The sequence below is a fragment of the Symphalangus syndactylus genome, chromosome 3 (assembly GCF_028878055.3).
Source record: "Symphalangus syndactylus isolate Jambi chromosome 3, NHGRI_mSymSyn1-v2.1_pri, whole genome shotgun sequence".
Lineage (NCBI taxonomy): Eukaryota > Metazoa > Chordata > Mammalia > Primates > Hylobatidae > Symphalangus > Symphalangus syndactylus.
Genome location: NC_072425.2, coordinates 60,373,488 through 60,393,080, shown reverse-complemented (window position 1 = coordinate 60,393,080; position 19,593 = coordinate 60,373,488). Strand labels below are relative to the sequence as shown.

The 19,593-nt window shown below is 43.5% G+C and overlaps 1 protein-coding gene across 1 annotated transcript; it reads right to left on the bottom strand.

Annotated features, from left to right (window-relative positions):
- Positions 1-602: 602 nt before the first annotated feature.
- On the bottom strand, positions 603-18,097 carry QNG1 (Q-nucleotide N-glycosylase 1). The gene is made up of 4 exons (XM_055272128.2): positions 17,453-18,097; positions 16,670-16,929; positions 7,390-7,585; positions 603-2,012 (listed from the first exon to the last, which is right to left on the bottom strand). The coding sequence occupies exons 1-4, from the start codon at positions 17,787-17,789 to the stop codon at positions 1,780-1,782; spliced, it is 1,026 nt and encodes a 341-aa protein (XP_055128103.1). The 5' UTR covers positions 17,790-18,097; the 3' UTR covers positions 603-1,779.
- Between the last annotated feature and the right edge of the window lie 1,496 nt (positions 18,098-19,593).

Below are 19,593 nucleotides of genomic sequence, written 5' to 3'. Positions count from 1 at the left end.
GCATTGCTCAGAGGAAGAAAAGGGACCTTTGTCCTATATCTCTTTCTTAAAAGTGAAGAATCCTTTTCTAGAAGCTTCCCAGCAGACTTGTCATCCAGTATCACTGTCCAGAACTAGATTATATACCCATTATCAAAGCAATCACAGGCAAGGAGAGTAAAGTGACCAGGAATAGTAAACCATTCATACAAGATCTACCTCCAGAACTGGGGATGGGATCACCATCCCCTGAGTCACACAGAACAGGGATAGACACAGGACCACTACTATGGTTGTGCAAGTTGTGTACTGCACAACTCCAGGAGGCCTCACTCACAGTCAGTCATTTGTAAGGTTATTATAACAAATTTCCAGCAGATGGCAGTAAAGTGCTTGGGAACAGAGCATCTTTTTCTGACTTCTGAAGTCACAGCAAGCAGACAAGGTAGATACCTAACAAAATCAAGATTCTGTTAGAAGGAACGTGGCGGGGGTGGTTGGAAATGAGTACTGGACAGGTAATGAGAGTTCTGCAGCAGAAAGTAAATAATCTAACTTACAGTAAACCTTTTAAAATTATATGTGGTAAATTCTATTTTAATGAAATATTAATCCATTCCAGGTTTAAGAAAAATTTTGAATATTTTTATTCAATTCCAATATAGTTACTCTGAAAAAACAAATTAGATAGATATCCTAAATTGACAATCATGATGTACAAAACCCACTATCATTACCAATAAAAAGTTTAAAATAAAGTGTCAAGATTGATTTTTACAAGAACAGCATTCATATATCAAAAACCTCTCTTTTTTATACCAAATGATTAAGGTATACTGAAAACTACACACCTCAAGAAAATATATCAATAGATGAAACATTATCACTGAAGATTAGTCACATAAGGCATGATTAGTTTTAGGAAATTTAAATAAAATATTAAAGTTCCTTCACTATTTCTGTCAACTACATGTCCACAGGAAAAAAAAAAAAACATAAATCAAAACTAAACAGGCAGACAAATGATAAAGTTGGGAATACATAGTGATGTCAGGAATTTTTTTTTTGAGACAAGGTCTCCATCGGTTGCCCAGGGTAGAATGCAGTGGCACGACTGTGGCTCACTGCAGCCTCAAACCCCTGGGCTCTAGCAATCCACCCTCCTCAGCCTCAGCCTACCGCGTATTTGGGATTACAGAGCGTGCCACCACGCTAGGCTAATTTTTAAATTTTGGTAGAGATGGGGGTCTCCCTATGTTGCCTAGGCTGGTCTTGAACTCCTCGCCTCAAGCAATCTTCCTGCCTTGACCTCCCAAAGTGCTAAGATTATACATATGAGCCACCACATCTGGCCTAGGAAGTTTTTTGTTTTTTTTTTTTTGAGACAAAGTTTCGCTCTTGTTGCTGAGGCTGGAGTGCAATGGCCTAATCTCGCCTCACTGCAACCTCCACCTCCTGAGTTCAAGCAATTCTCTTGCCTCAGCCTCCCAAGTAATGGATTACAGGCACGTGCCACCACGCCCAGCTAATTTTGTATTTTTAGTAGAGATGGCATTTCACCATGTTGGCCAGGCGGTCTCAAACTCCTGACCTCAGGTGATCCACCTGCCTCAGCCTCCCACAGTGCTGGGATTACAGGCATAAGCCACTGTGCCTGGCCTAGGAAGTATTTTTCAAAGTGAGAATGGGTAATCAATTTCCTATAACCTTGATCATGTTCTCTAAATATCAAAGCAAAACTGTACAGATGATATGATATAAAACACAGGGGGTTTTCTTTGGATCAGTCTACACTTGAGGTCAATAATATATGCAACGTATGCGATGAAACGGAATTCCTTTCATATCTTCCCTATGGTCACGGGCATAGTCCCATAAGTAATAATCCAGAAGAATGGAATTGATCTCTCCATTAGGTTTTTCACCCTTTTGTTCAATAAGCTCCAGAAGACAATCCCGGATCAGCTCAACACACCAAAGCGAGCACCCTCTGATTTCCACCTCTTGCCTGTCTCCATATGAGAGCATTTCTCCTGCAAGGGGGAAAAGCAGTAAGAAAAATTAATAGTCAATGATACAAAACCTACTCAGAACTTTCCTGTAGAACAAAACAGAGTATTTAAATGGTACTCATTTTAAAACTGTAAATCTCAGACTTTTTGGTAATTTAAATCATTTCAAAACTTACACACTGATTTTTTTTTTTTTTTTTTTTTTTTCCTTGAGACAGAGTCTCCCTCTGTCGCCCAGGCTGGAGTGCAGTGGCGCAATCTCGGATCACTGCAAGCTCCACCTCCCGGGTTCACGCCATTCTCCTGCCTCAGCCTCTCCGAGTAGCTGGGACTACAGGCGCCCGCCACCACGCCTGGCTAATTTTTTGTATTTTTTTTTAGTAGAGACGAGGTTTCACCGCGGTCTCAATCTCCTGACCTCGTGATCTGCCCACCTCGGCCTCCCAAAGTGCTGGGATTACAAGTGTGAGCCACCGCACCCGGCCAAGAAATTAATCTCGTAACTTACATACTGATTTTAAATTACAAGTTAAATTCCACAAAGACAAGGGCCATATCTGGCTTGTCTCAATATTCCCAGGAGCTAGCATAGCACCTTGCACATACTAGCTCCCCAATAAATATTTGATAAATAAGTGGTGACCATAAATTTAAAACTATGACTGCTAGTTATTAAAAAGATGGAATTTAAAATTGGGTTTGATACCAGAAATAAAATTATTGTAGGCTAGGTGCAGTGCCTCACATCTGTAATGCTAGCAATTTGGGAGGCTGAGGTGGGAGGATTACTTGAGCTCAGGAGTTCAAGATCATCCTGGGCAACATGACAAAACCCTGTCTCTACAAGAAATACAAAAATTAGCCAGGCATGGTGGTATGTGCCTGTAGTCCCAGCTACTCGGGAGTAGTAGTCCCAGCATGGTGGTATTGCCTGTAGTCCCAGCTACTCGGGAGGTTGAGGTGGGAGGGTCGCTTGAGTCCAGAAGACAGAGGTTGCAGTGAGCCGAGATCACGCCATTGCACTCCAGTCTAGGCAACAGAGCCAACCGTATCTCCAAAATAAATAAATATTTATTTTGAGAATATCTGATCCTGCAAGGTAGGCACTGGCTGTGTCTTGCCACTGAGACTAGAGTAGGACTCATGGACCCATGTCTATAAGCAGCAGTCAGATGCAAACTGTAGTGAGCTAGGTAGTGTACATAGTCCTATGCAAAGGTACTGTGTGTTTCCATATTTTTCTTATGAGAGAAGTCAGGAAGTTTGATTTTTATGTGAAATCTTCTAATTTTCAAGTGTTGGAAACTAATTAAAAATTGCTAGGCCACTTTTCAGGCCAAACATAACACAACTGCAAGCTGTATTTGGCCTCTGGCCACCAAACTGCACCCATGCACAAAGTCTCACAGTACCCAGGATATCTTGTGACCTTAAGTAGTGTTACTTATGCCCCTTCCATCCAACTCTCCCATGGGCTTAGGCACTGGTCAGTGGAACAGGTGGGGAAACAGTGATTAACCAGGTTCCTCCATTTCCTTACTTTGCCCCAGGTGCTAGCATAGAAGCCCATACCTTCCTCTTCAGTTTTGCTGTTAATCACTTCCTCCAAATTTGACTATCAACTTGCTAAAACTGCCAAATCAACCAACAGAGTGGCTACGGAGGCAGACACTCCCACCCGAGTACAGCTATCAGGTAAGACACTGCTCCACTTGGCAGCTGGACTGTAACCTTGAGGCAGAGGTACCCAGTTAAGCAGCACTCAGGTTCCTGACCCAGGATCATAAATGTCTGTTGTTTTAACCGCTAAATTTTAGCGTAATCTGTTACACAGCAATAGATAGTAGTGGGTTGAACTGTGGCTCATAAAAAGATACATTCAAGTCATAACACCTGGTACCTGTGAATTTGACTTTGTTTGGAAATAGGGACTTTGCAGATGTAATCAGGTGAAGATGAGGTCATACTGGATTAGGATCAACCTTAAATCCAATGAAGGAAAGGTGAGACCCCTTCTCTACAAAAAATGGAAAAAGTAGCCAGGCATGGTAGTATGCACCTCTAGTAGCCCCAGCTACTCAGGAGGCTGGGGCTGAGAAGGGAAGATCGCTTGAGCCCAGGAGTTTGAAGCTGCAGTGAGTTATGATCATGCCACTGCACTCCAGCCTTGGTGACAGAGTAAGACCCTGTTTCTAAACAAAAAAGAAAGCAAGCAAGAAAAGAAGAGGATATAGGTCGGGTGCGGTGGCTCGTGCCTGTAATCCCAGCACTTTGGGAGGCCAAGGCGGGTGGATCACCTGAGGTTAGGAATTCAAGAGCAGCCTGGCCAACACGGTAAAACCTTGTCTCTATTAAAAATACAAAAATTAGCCAGGCGTGGTGCTGGGCACCTGTAATCCCAGCTATTCAGGAGGCTGAGGCCGGAGAATCACTTGAACCCGGGAGAAGGAGGTTGCAGTGAGCTGAGATGGTGCCATTGCAATGGGCGACAAGAACAAAACTCCGTCTCAAAAAAAAAAAAAAAAAGAAGAAAAGAGGATACAAAGAGACAGGAGACACAAGGATAAGAAGGCCATGATTGGTGTGATGCAGCTACAAACCAAGGAATGCCAAGGACTGCTGGAGCCACAAGGTACTGGAAAGAGGCAAGGAAGAATTTTTCCCAAGAGCCTTTGGAGGAAGGATGGTCCTGCCAACATCTTGATTTCAGACTTCCAGCCTCCAGAACTGTGACACAACACATTTCGGTTGCTTGAAGCCGTCTAGTTTGTGGTAATTTGTTATGTCAGCCCGAGGAAACTAATGTAATAACTAATGCAGCAACTTACATTATGGGATAGAACATAGACTTCAGACAGAAAAAGACATTTAAGTGGACTGACATAGATTAGTCAGGGAAGGTAATATGACCCAGGTATTTGGTCTAAAAACTGGTCCTGGAATCACAGTGAAAAGCTAAATTTAGTTAAATTGCATTGTTAGTCTTTATAATTGGCCAAGTACTATGTCCTTGGTGAAGAGATGGGTTAAAGACAGTGGACAGAAATCTAAGTGGCACTTCCAAGGGCTGTCCCTGAGATACCCAGATGAGGGCAGAAGGGAAGGAATATAAGTGTAGCAAATCCTCAAGTTTGGAAGTACCATTGGAAGCCAGTTAAGGAAGGTCCTACCTCACCTGGTCAAACTAAGCTGGTCCTAGATTTCACTTAAGGTAGTTTTTAAAAATGAGTACACTATACTTATGTCTGTTACATTACATTTACAGTTTATTTTTGGTCTAGTTTTGCAGTAAAATACCTTTTGGAAAACAAAATCCAAATTTTACTTAAAGGCACTAAGTGGCAAAAGAATTTGTCCACCCTGTATCAAAGTAGCTACCGATAGGAGAGTACCCTTTTAGAAGCAAGGCATAAATGGAGGCAGTAATGACTGCCAATGGATACTGGAAAAGAGCCTCTGGACTTGAAATGGATGGGAGAAGAAAATTCTGACATCTCTGTACAACTATGCTGGATGATCCCTTCTCACTAGGGTTTTTCTCACAGTAGCAGAGACAATTAAGTGCCATAAAAACTGAGAAGGAGATGGACAAATCACTATAAGCGAGGACAGCATTTGAGTGAAGCTTCTGTGGATGTATAGGATTTGAACTGAAAAAAACAAGCTGGGCGCAGTGGCTCATGCCTGTAATCCCAGCACTTTGGGAGGCTGAGGAGGGTGGATCATGAGGTCAGGAGTTCAACACCAGCATGACCAACGTGGTGAAACCCCATCTCTACTCAAAATACAAAAATTAGCCAGGCATTGTGGCATGGCCTGTAATCCCAACTACTCAGGAGGCTGAGGCAGGAGAATGGCTTGAACCTGGGAGGCGGAGGTTCTGGTGAGCCGAGATCATGCCACCACACTCCAGCTTGGGCAACAGAGCGTTTCAAAAAAAAAAAAAAAAGAAAGAAAATTTGGACGATGGAAACCATGTAAGAGAATACCCAGAGACAGGAATGAACAGTGTGTACAAAACAAAAAAAAAAGCAGCTTAATATGGCTGTATGAAAAATAAGCCCTGATTGCTAAATGTTGTCCCTTTTGAAGGTATCCAACAATTAGTGACCCTTGACATGGGCATGATGACAAAAAATAGCATGTTCTTTTTCAAATGAGGAAATGGAAGACAAAACAGATTGCCCATGGCAGCATAAAAACCCAGTACAGCCAACCATGGGAATAATGGTACCTTTATATTCTGTGTTATTCTGATCTGGTGGATTCAAATCTATTTCACAAGATGAAATTATTCAATCATAGAATCTACTTCTTTTAAAAAATACATAAGGCCGGGGCAGTGGCTCATGCCTGTAATCCCAGCACTTTGGGAGGCCGAGGTGGGTGGATCACAAGGTCAGGAGATCGAGACCATCCTGGCTAACACGGTGAAACCCCGTTTCTGCTAAAAATACAAAAAATTAGCTGGGCGTGGTGACAGCGCCCATAGTCCCAGCTACTCAGGAGGCTGAGGCAGGAGAATGGCCTGAACCTGGGAGGCAGAGCTTGCAGTGAGCCAATATCGCGCCACTGCACTCTAGCCTGGGCAACAGAGCGAGACTCTGTCTCAAAAAAAAAAAAAAAAAAACAAACAAGAAAAACATAAAGAGGCCAGGTGCAGTGGCTCACGCCTGTAATCCCAGCACTTTGGAAGGCTGAAGTGAGAAGACTGCTTAAGCCCAGGATTTCGAGACCAGCCTGGGCAACATATTTTTTAAATTAAATAAAATAAAGAAAAAAGTCACAGAAAATTTTGCACCTAAAAGAGAAATTAACATGAAAATCATATAATAATTTTCCTCATACAAGGAAATGTTATAAGCTAATTTTCACACAAACTTTTCAACCCAATTTACCTAAGCTTATATATCATAAGGCTCCTAGTCTTGATATCAATAATCATATCCAATAATGGCGAGTAAGCCTAGGGAAGTGAGTGACTTGTGCAAGATATCCCAGTGCAGACCTTGGAGTCTCTTCACTCAAAAGCCAATTCATATTACCTATCTTTCAGCCTACCTTCATATCACCATGTAGTGTGCTCTTCAGCTTAACACTCTTCAAATACTATACCTGATGAACTGTCAGTGTTACATACTTTCATGTAACATAAATTTAGGTTTCATCAGGCTATGAAATTATAATGTTCAAATAGCACAATTTTCTACAATATCCACATTTCACAGTGTAAACAAAAAAATCATTTTCTCTACATTTTGTCTTTGCATTTTCCCTTACATATACTATGAACAATAAATAGTACTTTTTTTTTTAAAGCAAAGGAGACCTTTTGTAAAAGAAACTAAACCGAGATCCAACAATTTAGTATAACAAAGAATGACTTAAAGTTGTAAACCTTTGAGAAGCTTCTTCAGTAGGTCATCAGAGTATTTCAGGGCTCCAAGATGAGCAAGAACCTGAGGTAATCTATAATCAGCAAACATGGTGATACTGGAGATGTCCTTGAAGCAGCCATCTCCTTTTCCTTCCAATACACTCCACGTATCTGCTACAAGGATTTGGGCTCGTTTGTAAAAAGAAACTCTTTTCCCCTGATGAATGAAGAGAATATAAACGTTATTTGAGTATCTGAAAGCTTTATATATGCTATTTTTTAAAGGTGCAGGTTGAAACATTTTTTAAAAGGCAGAATAATCTTACTTTGTTGGTAAGAATTTATAGATTGGCCGGGTACCATGGCTCCCGCCCATAATCCCAGCACTTTGGGAAGCTGAAGTGGGCAGATTGCTTGAGCCCAGGAGTTCAAGACCAGCCTGTGAAACATGGTATAACTCCATCTCTACAAAAAAACAAAAAATTAGCCAGGCGTGGTGGCACATATCTATGGTCCCAGATACTCAGGAGGTGAGATGGCAGAATCGCATGAGCCTGGGAGGTCAAGGCTGCAGTGAACCGTGATCACACCACTGCACTCCAGCCTGGGTGACAGAGGGAGACCCTGTCTCAAAAAAAAAAAAAAAAAAAAAAAAAAGAATTCATAGATCTTTTACAGGAAACAAAAGGATTTAATAAACATTAAATTTTCTATCACTCCAAACTCACTTCCCATTTTTCAAGGCACATAAAATACAATTTATGTAATCTTGATACTACTTACTCTTCTTTTCCAATGGCATTACTTCATATACAGATTTCTGCAATATAATCCTAGGGCTTATTATTATTATTATTTTTTGAGATGGAGTCTTGCTCTGTCGCCCAGGCTGGAGTGCAGTGGCGCAATCTCGGCTCACTGCAAGCTCCGCCTCCCGGGTTCACGCCATTCTCCTGCCTCAGCCTCCCGAGTAGCTGGGACTACGGGCGCCGTCACCACGCCCGGCTAATTTTTTGTATTTTTTTAGTAGAGACGGGGTTTCACTGTGTTAGCTGGGATGGTCTCGATCTCCTGACCTTGTGATCCACCCGCCTCAGCCTCCCAAAGTGCTGAGATTACAGGCGTAAGCCACCGCGCCCGGCCCAAGGGCTTATTATTTTAAATGTGTAGAGAGCATTCCTTTTGAAAGTTTCTTAAAACACATGTCTGTTTTTCTGATTGCAATATAATTCACATTAATTGTATAATATACAGCCAAGTATAGGCCGGGCATGGTGGTTCACGCCTGTAATCCCAGCACTTTGGGAGGCTGAGGCAGGAAGATCACGAGGTCAGGAGTTCGAGACCAGCCTGGCCAATATGGTAATACCCCGTCTGTACTAAAAATACAAAAATTAGCTGGGTGTGGTGGCGATTGCCTGTAGTCCCAGCTACTCAGGAGAGTGAGGTAGAAGAATCGCTTGAACTTGAGTGGCGGAGGTTGCAGTGAGCCGAGATCGCGCTACTGCACTCCAGCCTGGGCAACACAAGGCTCTGTCAAAAAAAAAAAAAAAAATACAGCAACATATAAAGAATAATCATCCATAAGCTCAGGTCTGAAGAGAACCACAACATTCATTTTTAACTGTTTCCTTTCAGATAATATGATTAACTGATTTTATAAAGACATTAATTGATCAACAGCTAGAAAATGATCATATTTACCAATTTTGGAAATGCTCAAAGTTGATATGTAAGTCCAAATGTGAAAATAAAATAGCCAATTATATTTATACATAGAAAAGACAAATTTAACCGAGCATTAGTGGGTTATAATTTAACTAAAAAATTCTAGCTAAGTGTGGTGGCTTACACTTGTAATCTCATCAATTTGGGAGGCCAAAGCCAGAGGATTGTTTGAAGCCAGAAGTTCAAAACCAGCCTGGAAAACGATGAAACTCCATCTCTACAAAACACGGCGAAACCCCATCTCTACAACCACCACACCTGGCTAATTTTCATATTTTAGTAGAGATGGGGTTTCACCATGTTGGCCAGACTGGTCTCAAACTCCTGACCTCAGGTGATCCACCTGCCTTGGCCTCTCAAAGTGCTGGGATTACAGGCATGAGCCACCATGCCAGGCCTACAAATTTTTTTTTTTTTTTTAATTAGCTAGGCGTGGTGGCACGTGCCTGTAGTCTCAGCTACTCACCAGGCTGAGGCAGGGGATTTGCTTGAGCCTGTGAGGTAGAGGCTGCAGTGAGCTGTGATTACATCACTGAACTCCAGCCTGGGCAACTGACTGAGACTCTATCTCAAAAAACAACCCCCCAAAAACACTCTGTAAATCTACAAATGCAAATCAGCCTAGATTATGGAAAAACATAGATAATTACAATCGACTACTAGTCCTAATACCAACAGTAATAACCTTAAATAATGTTTTATAAATGTTTGTTTATCAATATTCCTAGCTCCCAAAATATATCCTGACCACCTTGGAGGAGAATATTTTAACTTGTAAATGACATAAACAAATAAATACGTGATTAAAAGTTTAAGGAAAGGCTCTATACAAAAATTCCTTAAGATGACACTACAGATTCTTTTATTTACTAAGAAAACGCCAATGATACTCTGTCATAACAAGAAATAACCTAATATTGCTTAACCTTAAGATATGCCTATTATAACAGATCCAGACCTATTTTTATTATACTAAATAAATTAAAACTTCTAAAGCTACATTTAAGAAAGTCAGAATTTGTTTTCCAGAGCAAATATACATTCTCATTGTCTGACATGGTGTAATGTCTCTAAATTAAATTAAGGGGCTGAAGGAACAAATCACAATTTAAAACATTCCTACATTATGCTATCACCCTATATTCCTAAACCTATCTAAATATGACAACTTGGCAATTGTTCCTCTACATAAACTGGATTTATATATGGCAACCAGGTTTCTAGTTCAAGTCTAGTTTATAAAACAACACAAGACTGCTGGGCGCGGTGGCTCACGCTTGTAATCCCAGCACTTTGGGAGGCCGAGGCGAGCGGATCACGAGGTCAGGAGATCGAGACCATGGTGAAACCCTGTCTCTACTCAAAATACAAAAAAAAATTAGCCGGGCGTGGTGGCGGGCGCCTGTAGTCCCAGCTACTCGGAGAGGCTGAGGCAGGAGAATGGCGTGAATCCGGGAGGCGGAGCTTGCAGTGAGCCGAGATTGCGCCACTGCACTCCAGCCTGGGTGACAGAGTGAGACTCCGTCTCAAAAAAAAAAAAAAAAACAACACAAGACATGGCTGGGCACAGTGGCTCATGCCTGCAATCCCAGCACTTTGGGAGGCCAAGGCGGGCGGATCACCTGAGGTTGGGAGTTTGAAACCAGCCTGACCAACATGGAGAAACGCTGTCTCTACTAAAAAAAATACAAAATTAGCCGGGCATGGTGGCACATGCCTGTAATCCCAGCTACTCGGGAGGCTGAGGCAGGAGAATCACTTGAACCCGGGAGGTGGAAGTTGTGATGAGCAGAGATCACACCATTGCACTCCAGCCTCGGCAACAAGAGTGAAACTCTGTCTCAAGGGGAAAAAAAAAAACCAACCAGCAAGACATAAGACTTAACTTATAAAAATGTCTATTAAACACAATTACTACACCATCAAGTTTATTATAATAGATAGAAGCCATTATCTGCTATTTTTAACAAGATTCATAGAGCAAAATGGAAAAAACTAGGAATCAAACTTACGTAACAACCCACATGGAAAAAAACAAAAAATAAAAATAACAAAATCAGTGCTAGCATCTAAGAAAACACGTAAATTATCATGTCACTACTGTTTCCATGGTAGCAGACTAGTATATATAAAGAATAGATTATAATAGATATAATAATATATTAAGATAAAAAAGGACAAAAAGATTTAAGGGAGGAATCAAAAATAAATTCAAGTAATCTGTAAAACATTTTCCTATTTTTTTTTTTTGGAGATGGAGTCTTGCTCTGTTGCCCAGGCTGGAGTACAATGGTGCAATCTCGGCTCACTGCAACCTCTGCCTCCCGGGTTCAGGCCATTCTCCTGCCTTAGCCTCCCGAGTAGCTGGGATTACATGCGGGCGCCACCACGCCCAGCTAATTTTTGTATTTTTAGTAGAGACGGGGTTTCACCACGTGTGCCAGGCTGGTCTCGAACTCCTGACCTTGTGATCCACCTGCCTCAGCCTCCCAAAGTGCAAGGATTACAGGTATGAGCCACCACACCCGGCCATCTATGAAACATTTTCTTGGTAAGCTCATTATGGTTTTAGAAATCAAATGATTTTCATAATCAAATTCTGGATCTCTAAAATATTAACTGGTATCACTAAAACTACTGGTAAATCTCCAAACAACAATTGCTTACATGTTTCATGATATTGTTTTGTGATTTAAATATTTTCTAAATCACACCTTTATAAAATAATTGTCAATAAAAAGCTCTATGACCATGAGTTAATTTTTTTCTTTTCTTTTTCTTTTTCTTTTTTTTTTTTTAGACAAAGCCTCACTACCGCCCAGGCTGTGGCTCAATTCAGTGGCTCAATCACAGCTCACTGCTGCCTTGACCTCCTTGGGCTCAAGCAATCCTCCCATCTCAGCCTCCTGAATAGCTGGGACTATAGGTGTTCACCACCAAGGCCAGTTAGTTTTCTTGTTATTTTGCAGAGATGAGGTTTCCCCATGTTGCCCAGGCTGGTCTTGAACTCCTGGGCTCAAGTGATCCACCCACCTTGGCCTCCCAAGGTTCTAGGATTACAGGCAAGAGCCATCGCACCTGGACAGTTAAGTTTTTTGAAAAAATTATTCCATAATTTTATCATGAATAAATAGAAAGTTCAAGGATTACAAAAGTTAAGAACAACATAGGCCAAGTGCGGTGGCTCACGCCTGTAATCCCAGCACTTTGGGAGGCCGAGGTGGGCAGATCACCTGAAGTCAGGAGTTCAAGACCAGCCTGGCCAACATGGTGAAACCCTGCCTCTACAAAAATATAAAAATTGACCAGGCATGATGGCGGGTGCCTGTAATCCCAGCTACTCAGGAGCTGAGGTGGGAGAATCACTTCAACTTGGGAGGCGGAGGTTGCAGTGAACCGAGATTGTGTCATTGCACCCCAGCAAGGCTCCATCTCAAAAAAACAAAAAACAACAACAACAAAAAAACAAAGGCTGGCACGGTGGCTCATGCCTGTAATCCCAACACCTTGGGAGGCCAAGGTGGGTGGATCACCTGAGGTCAGGAGTTCGAGACCAGCCTGGCCAACATGGTAAAACCCCATCTCTACTAATATACAAAAATTAGCCTGGCGTGGTGGTGTGCACCTCTGATCCCAGCTAACTCAGGAGGCTGAGGCAGGAGAATCGCTAGAACTCGGGAGGCGGAGGTTGCAGTGAGCCGAGATCACGCCATTGCACTCCAGCCTGGGCGACAGAGCGAGACTCTGTCTCAAACAACAACAACAACAACAAAACTAAAAATAAAAAATAAAATGTTATCTATTGAAATATCTAAAAGCTTATGTTTTTTATATTTATCAGTATGTCACAGTAACAGTAATAGTCATAAGAAAGCCAATTTGTTAATTAGAACTTTTACAAAGTTACTGCATTACTCTAAATCAGAGTAACTTGAAGAGCTTAAAAAATAGCTCTTCTTTCACCTATTCATCAGGCTCTTTGAGGGTGGTGTTTTGGAAATATATCCGAATTTTAAGCCTCCTAAGTGATTCTGGGGCACAGCCAGGTTGGGAAATCACTGATCTAAATCTATCTAAATTAAAAATTGTTAACTTTATTAATCTGTTCATGTCTAAAAATGAATGATAATCTCAGTAAATAGGTATACATTAAAAACACATAACTAGTTTGTGCAAATTGTTTATTTTTATTTATTTATTTTTCTAGGACAAGGTCTTGCTTTTCCAGGCTGGAGTAAAGTGGAACTATCATAGCTCACTGCAGCCTCCACCTCCTGGGCTCAAGCGATCCTCCTGCCTCAGCCTCCTGAGTAGCTAGAACCACAGGCACGCCACCATACCTGGCTAGTTTTTAAATTTTTTGTAGAAATGGAGTCTCACGTGTTGTCCAGGCTGGTCTCGAACTCCTGGGCTCAAGCAATCCTCTTACCTCAGCCACCCAATGTGTTGGGATTATGGGCTTGAGCCACCATGCCTAGCCCATTTTGGGGATTTTTCTGTAAAAATGTATTTTAGAAACAAGTACTCATGAGAAATGGTTTCTGTACCAATTTTCATTTAAAAATGTAACAGATTAGGTCGGGCGCTGTGGCTCACACCTGTAATCCCAGAACCTTAGGAGGCCAAGATGGGTGGATCACAGGGTCAGGAGTTCAAGATCAGCCTGGCCAATATGGTGAAACCCTGTCTCTACTAAAAATACAAAAATTAGGCCGGGTGCAGTGGCTCACGCCTGTAATCCCAGCACTTTTGAGGCCGAGGCGGGCAGATCACCAGGTCAGGAGATCAAGACCATCCTGGCTAACACGGTGAAACACCGTCTCTACTAAAAATACAAAAAAATTAGCCGGGCGTGGTGGCTGGCGCCTGTAGTCCCAGCTACTAGGGAGGCTGAGGCAGGAGAATGGCATCAACCCAGGAGGCGGAGCTTGCAGTGAGCTGAGACGGCACCACTGCACTCCAGCCTGGGTGACAGAGCAAGACTCCGTCTCAAAAAAAAAAATACAAAAATTAGCTGTGCGTGGTAGTGGATGCCTGTAATCCCAGCTACTCGGAGGCAGAGAACTGCTTGAACCCAGGAGGCAGAGGTTGCAGTGAGTAGAGATGGTGTTACTGCACTCCAGCCTGGGTGACAGAGACTCTGTCTCAAAAAAAAAAAAAAAAAAAAAAAGAAAGTATCAGATTGGCTGGGCATGGTGGCTCAAGCCTGTAATCCCAGCACTTTGGGAAGCTGAGGCAGGCAGATCACTTGAGGTCAGGAGTTCAAGACCAGCCTGGCCAACATGGTGAAACCCTGTTTCTACTAAAAATACAAAATTAGCTGGGCATGGTGGCAGATGCCTGTAATCCCAGCTACTTGGGAGACTGAGGCAGGAGAATCATTTGAACCCAGGAGGTGGAGGTTGTAGCAAGCCAAGATACTGCCACTTTCTAGTACATTTTTAAAAAATTGAACTTTTCAGCAAAGCAAAACCAAAGCACTGTGCTATAAATGAAATGCAGTTCTTTATAGCAGTGTGAGAACAGACTAATACAATTGAATTCTTTTTTTTTTTCTTGAGATAGAGTCTTCCTCTTGTCGTCCAGGCTGGAATGCAGTGGCATGATCTCAGCTCACTGCAACCTCCAGCTCCTGGGTTCAAGTGATTCTCCTGCCTCAGCCTCCTGAGTAGCTGGGATTACAGGCACCCACCACTACACCCGGCTAATTTTTATATTTTTAGTAGAGACGGGGTTTCACCACGTTGGCCAGGCTGGTCTTGAACTCCTGACCTTGTGATCTACCCGCCTCGGCCCCCCAAAGTGCTGGGATTACAGGCGTGAGCCACCACACCCAGCCAATTTCTTTTATTTTTTCTTTTATTTTTTTGAGATGGAGTCCAGCTCTGTCGCCCAGGCTGGAGTGCGGTGGCATAATCTAGGCTCACTGCAATCTCCACCTCCCAGGTTCAAAAGATTCCAAAAGAATTTTACAAAAACAAAATCCAGGTGCAGCCTGTGAGGGTCCAACAAAATGATCATTTGTTCAAGTACACTGTGTAGGAAAAAGAAAACACAAAATATATATACGGTACACTGAACTTTTCAAGAAATACTTTTTTGAGATAGAGTCTAATTCTGTCTCGCCTAGGCTGGAGTGCAGTAGTGCAATCTCGGCTCACTGCAGCCTCCACCTCTCGGGTTCAAGTGATTCTCCTGCCTCAGCCTCCTAAGTAGCTGGGACTACAGGTGCGTGCAACCATACCCAGCTAATTTTTGTATTTTTAGTAGAGATGGGGTTTCACCATGTTGCTAGGCTGGTCTTGAGCTCCTGACCTCAGGTGATTCACCCACCTAGGCCTCCCAAAGTGCTGGGATTACAGGTGTGAGCCACCGAGTCCAGCCAGAAATACTTTTTATTAGGGAGAGGTTAGTACACATTCTGATCTTCATTCAATAAAGTAACCTTCTTGAAGTACTAAAAATACTCAATTTTCCATAAGGAGAACATTACACGGAGGGTTCCATGTTTTTTAGGTTTGAAACATTTTAAAAGGAAAAAAGAAAAGGAAGCAAAGAATGAAATACTGATTAGAAAACATAAGAAATGAGATGAAACCCCATCTCTACTAAAAATACAAAAAAAATTAGCCGGGTGAGGTAGCATGCGCCTGCAGTCCCAGCTACTCAGGAAGCAAAGGCAGGAGAATCGTTTGAACCCGGGAGGTGGAGGTTGCAGTGAGCTGAGATCGTGCCACTGCACTCCAGCCTGGGAGTCAGAGCAACACTCCGTCTCAGGGAAAGAAAAAAAAAGGCCGGGCACAGTGGCTCACACCTGTAATCCCAGCACTTTGGGAGGCCAAGGCGGGTGGATCAGAGGTCAGGAATTCAAGACCAGCCTGGCCAACATGGTGAAACCCCGTCTCTACTAAAAATACAAAAATTAGCCTAGCGCGGTGGCAGGTGCCTGTAATCCCAGCTAGTCGGGAGACTGAAGCAGATGAATCACCTGAACCCGGGAGGCGGAGTTTAAAGTGAGCCAAGATCGCACCACTGCACTCTAGCCTGGGTGACAGAGAGAGACTCCATCTTAAAAAAAAAAAAAAGAAAAAAGAAAGAAAGAAATGACGCCAGGCGTGGTGGTTCACGCCTGTAATCACAACACTTTGGGAGGCTGAGGCGAGCGGATCACCTGAGGTTGGGAGTTTGAGACCAGCCTGGCCAACATAGTGAAACCCCGTCTCTACTAAAAATACATAAAATTAGCCGGGCGTGGTGGCGCATCCCTGTAATCCCAGCTACTCGGGAGGCTGAGGCAGGAGAATCGCTTGAACCCGGGAGGTAGAGGTTGCGGTGAGCCAAGATCACGCCATTGCACTCCAGCCTGCGCAACAAGAGCAAAACTCTGTCTCAAACGAACAAGCAAAAAGAAAACATAAGAAATGACTTTGAAACACTACTTGATTTTGTTAGTTTCTTCCATAAGGAATACACTTAAAAATTTAAGTTTTTATTCTTAAAATGAGTTCTGGAAGTAAAAGAGTTAACTCTGAGATGATTAAGACTTCTAAAATCCCCAACAGAAGCAACTCACCTCAAACAGAGTCACATCTCTGTAAGAAGGAAAACTTTCAACCACCAGGTGCATTAACTTCTGCGCACTATTCTCACTTTCTCGGACGCAGTTGAGAAAAGAGCCTCCAAACTTCTCCAGAAGAATTTTCCCGGTTTCATTGAGAATCCGATGCCTCTCTTCTACTAAAGGCATGGAAACGTCTGTGTCAGAACGAAGTATATTCCGAACCTGATCCAGGGTCACTGTCGCGTAGTACGAGGCACTAGTTACTGGTATCCCTTTAGTGAAAAAATAAAATTCAGAGGACCAATGTCATACTTCCATATGCATTAAACCCTTGCTTTTACATCATGGAATTAATATGAACCAAATGAGTGTTATAGGAATGCACCAAAAGTGGAAAAATAAAAAATCTAAAGCAAAACTCTCATTTTCTACTTGTTCATCTGTACTTATTCATCCATTTCTAACTACTGCAATATTACATCAGATGTATTTTGAGTAAATTGCTTTATAACATCGCCCTATTGTTCTTCAGGTGTCATTCAAATGGCATTCTTTATAAAACTGATTTTTATGCTACTGTAACTTTTATGCTGCAATGATAAATATTAACATCATTTCCCACTAAAATATGCCCCTTTTCATACTTCCATTTTAAGCATAAGGACTTGCAACGAACTTCAGGTTCGCTTTTCATTATTCCATCTCCCAACCCGCTCCTTGGAACTCCCCTACACACACCCTAAGTAAATGGAAACCTCAAAGGCTGTTAGGTCCGACGGCGAGTATAGCACCAACCTTCGTCGAGGGCTCTGTTGACGGCGGCGCACAGGGACCAGTACCCACTGTATGTTCTCCCTCTGTACCTCACCACACACTTGTGCTCGTCCTGCTCCGACCAAAAGGAGAAGTTGAGCGTGTCTGTCACGAACACCCAGTTGACCGCGGCCTCGTCCGCCGCCCTGGGGTTCAGCTCATGAAGAGCTTTCCACCCCTCCACGCGCAGCTCTGGCCCCGCCGCCTTAGCCAGCAGCAGCTCTGCCACCCTCCGTACGCCTCCGCTGTCAATAAACACATCCCGACTGTTTTCTGCAATGAATTTAGAGGATTCCCTGGGATTTAGGAGCCCGTCCATTCTGCCCTTTGGGACCCGGCGGGCCAAACTCTTCCCGCCCTAGGCGGGTCAAGGTCCACTCTGCGCCTCGCGCTACTACGAACCGCGGTATCACAGGGCCTAAACAAGGTCCCGCCCTGCCAGGGAGTGGAACTGAGAACTTAGTGCAGCCAAGGTAAAAGTTCTCTCCCGCGGCGCTGCCCTGATTAGGAAACTGGAGAGACCCCGGGGCAGCTCGCTGGGCCGAGGCCGCAAGCACTTCCGGGAAAGCGCTCCCGTTCACGCCCTCTCGGGCGCGCTCCCACGCTCCGCTTCCGGTTCTAAAGGTCTGGAAACTGCCAAGGGTCGGGCGTTCACCGGCCGTGAGTTGCCCACCCTGGGAGGTGCATGGCTTTGCCATGTTGTGCCTTTTCTCACCCCGCTTCGGACAGGTGGGACTCGAAGACGGCGACTCGCCGCCGTGGCCTGGGTCGCGATGCCCCTACCCCGCTCCCGCCCCTCTCCTTTCCCGCAGCCTGGGCAAGACGCCCTCGGCAACGCTCCGCATCCGGGCTCCTTGGCCTCGAGGAGCATTATGGCCGTAGATCTGGGTGCTGAGGACTGAACCACCCCCAGACTGCAACATGGGGCAGCGGTGCCTCCTTCCCCAAGCCCCAGGGAGTGTTTTTTTGTTTGTTTGTTTTGTTTTTTGTTTTTGTTTAAGTGAATTCCTGGCCCATTTGGCCGAACGAACGTTAGGATTAGTTGGAAGGTTTGGAGAAATGGATGAGGAAACAAATGTGTTAAATTGTTAAATTAATCTTGTGTGCCTGGCAGTGTACTTAAGTACTAAATCTCACCTAGGCTGGGTCATGACAAAAGCGGCTATTGTGATCCCGCTTTTGCAAGTGAAGCTGAGTGGTTCATTGATTAACCCCCATCACAGCAATGGTTTGGGCTAGGATTAAACCTTTGATAATTGAGCCCCCTAAATCGAGGGCACTTTATGAGCCAATCACCGGTGCCAACCATTCTGGTCAGTCAAATAGTGACCATATCAGTGGCCCTACTGAGAAGACATTAAAAATGAGGAAATAAGTGTCTCACAACTGCAAACTTATACAAGTACCTTATATTAGGAGAGAGGTGTAGAAGCCAATTTAGTGATGATCCAAATTTGACTGGTGATGAAGTTTTAGTATAAAGGTATGCATTTTTATTTCCTTTTGGAGACTTAAAACTCCATGGATAACGTTCACACCTTTGAAAATCACCTATTAAAAATAATCATCAGTACTCATCTCTAGTTACCGACAGGAAAATCTTGGTATTTTTGGAGGATTCGGAGCTTTTAAATTTGTTTGTTTGTTTGAGACAGAATCTCACCCTGTCGCCCAGGCTGGAGTGCAGTGGCATGATCTCAGCTCACTGCAATCTCCACCTCCCCGGTTCAAGTGATTCTCCTGCCTCAGCTTCCCAATTAGCTGGGATTATAGGTGCCTGCCACCACACCTGACTAATTTTTGTATTTTTAGTAGAGATGGGGTTTCCCCATGTTGGCCAGGCTGGTCTCAAACTCCGGACCTCAGGTGATCCGCCCTCCTCGGCCTCCCAAATGGAGCTTTTTTTTTTTTTTTTTTGAGACGGAGTCTTGCTCTGTTGCCCAGGCTGGAATGCAGTGGCACAATCTCGGCTCACTGCAACCTCCGCCTCCTGCGTTCAAGCAATTCTCCTGCCTCAGCCTCCCGAGTAGCTGGGATTATAGGTGCCCGCCACCATGCCCAGCTAAGTTTTGTATTTTTAGTAGGGACAGGGTTTCACCATGTTGGCCAGGCGGATCTCGAAC

What these genes read in the sequence shown, in the direction of transcription:
- QNG1 (XM_055272128.2), bottom strand. Translation starts at nt 17,789, where the DNA reads ATGGACGGGCTCCTAAATCCCAGGGAATCCTCTAAATTCATTGCAGAA. An exon ending in GAGATGTGACTCTGTTTGAG is followed by an intron (nt 7,586 to 16,669) that starts GTGAGTTGCTTC and finishes TTCATTCATCAG; the next exon opens with GGGAAAAGAGTTTCTTTTTA. An exon ending in ACTGAAGAAGCTTCTCAAAG is followed by an intron (nt 2,013 to 7,389) that starts GTTTACAACTTT and finishes TCCCCCTTGCAG; the next exon opens with GAGAAATGCTCTCATATGGA.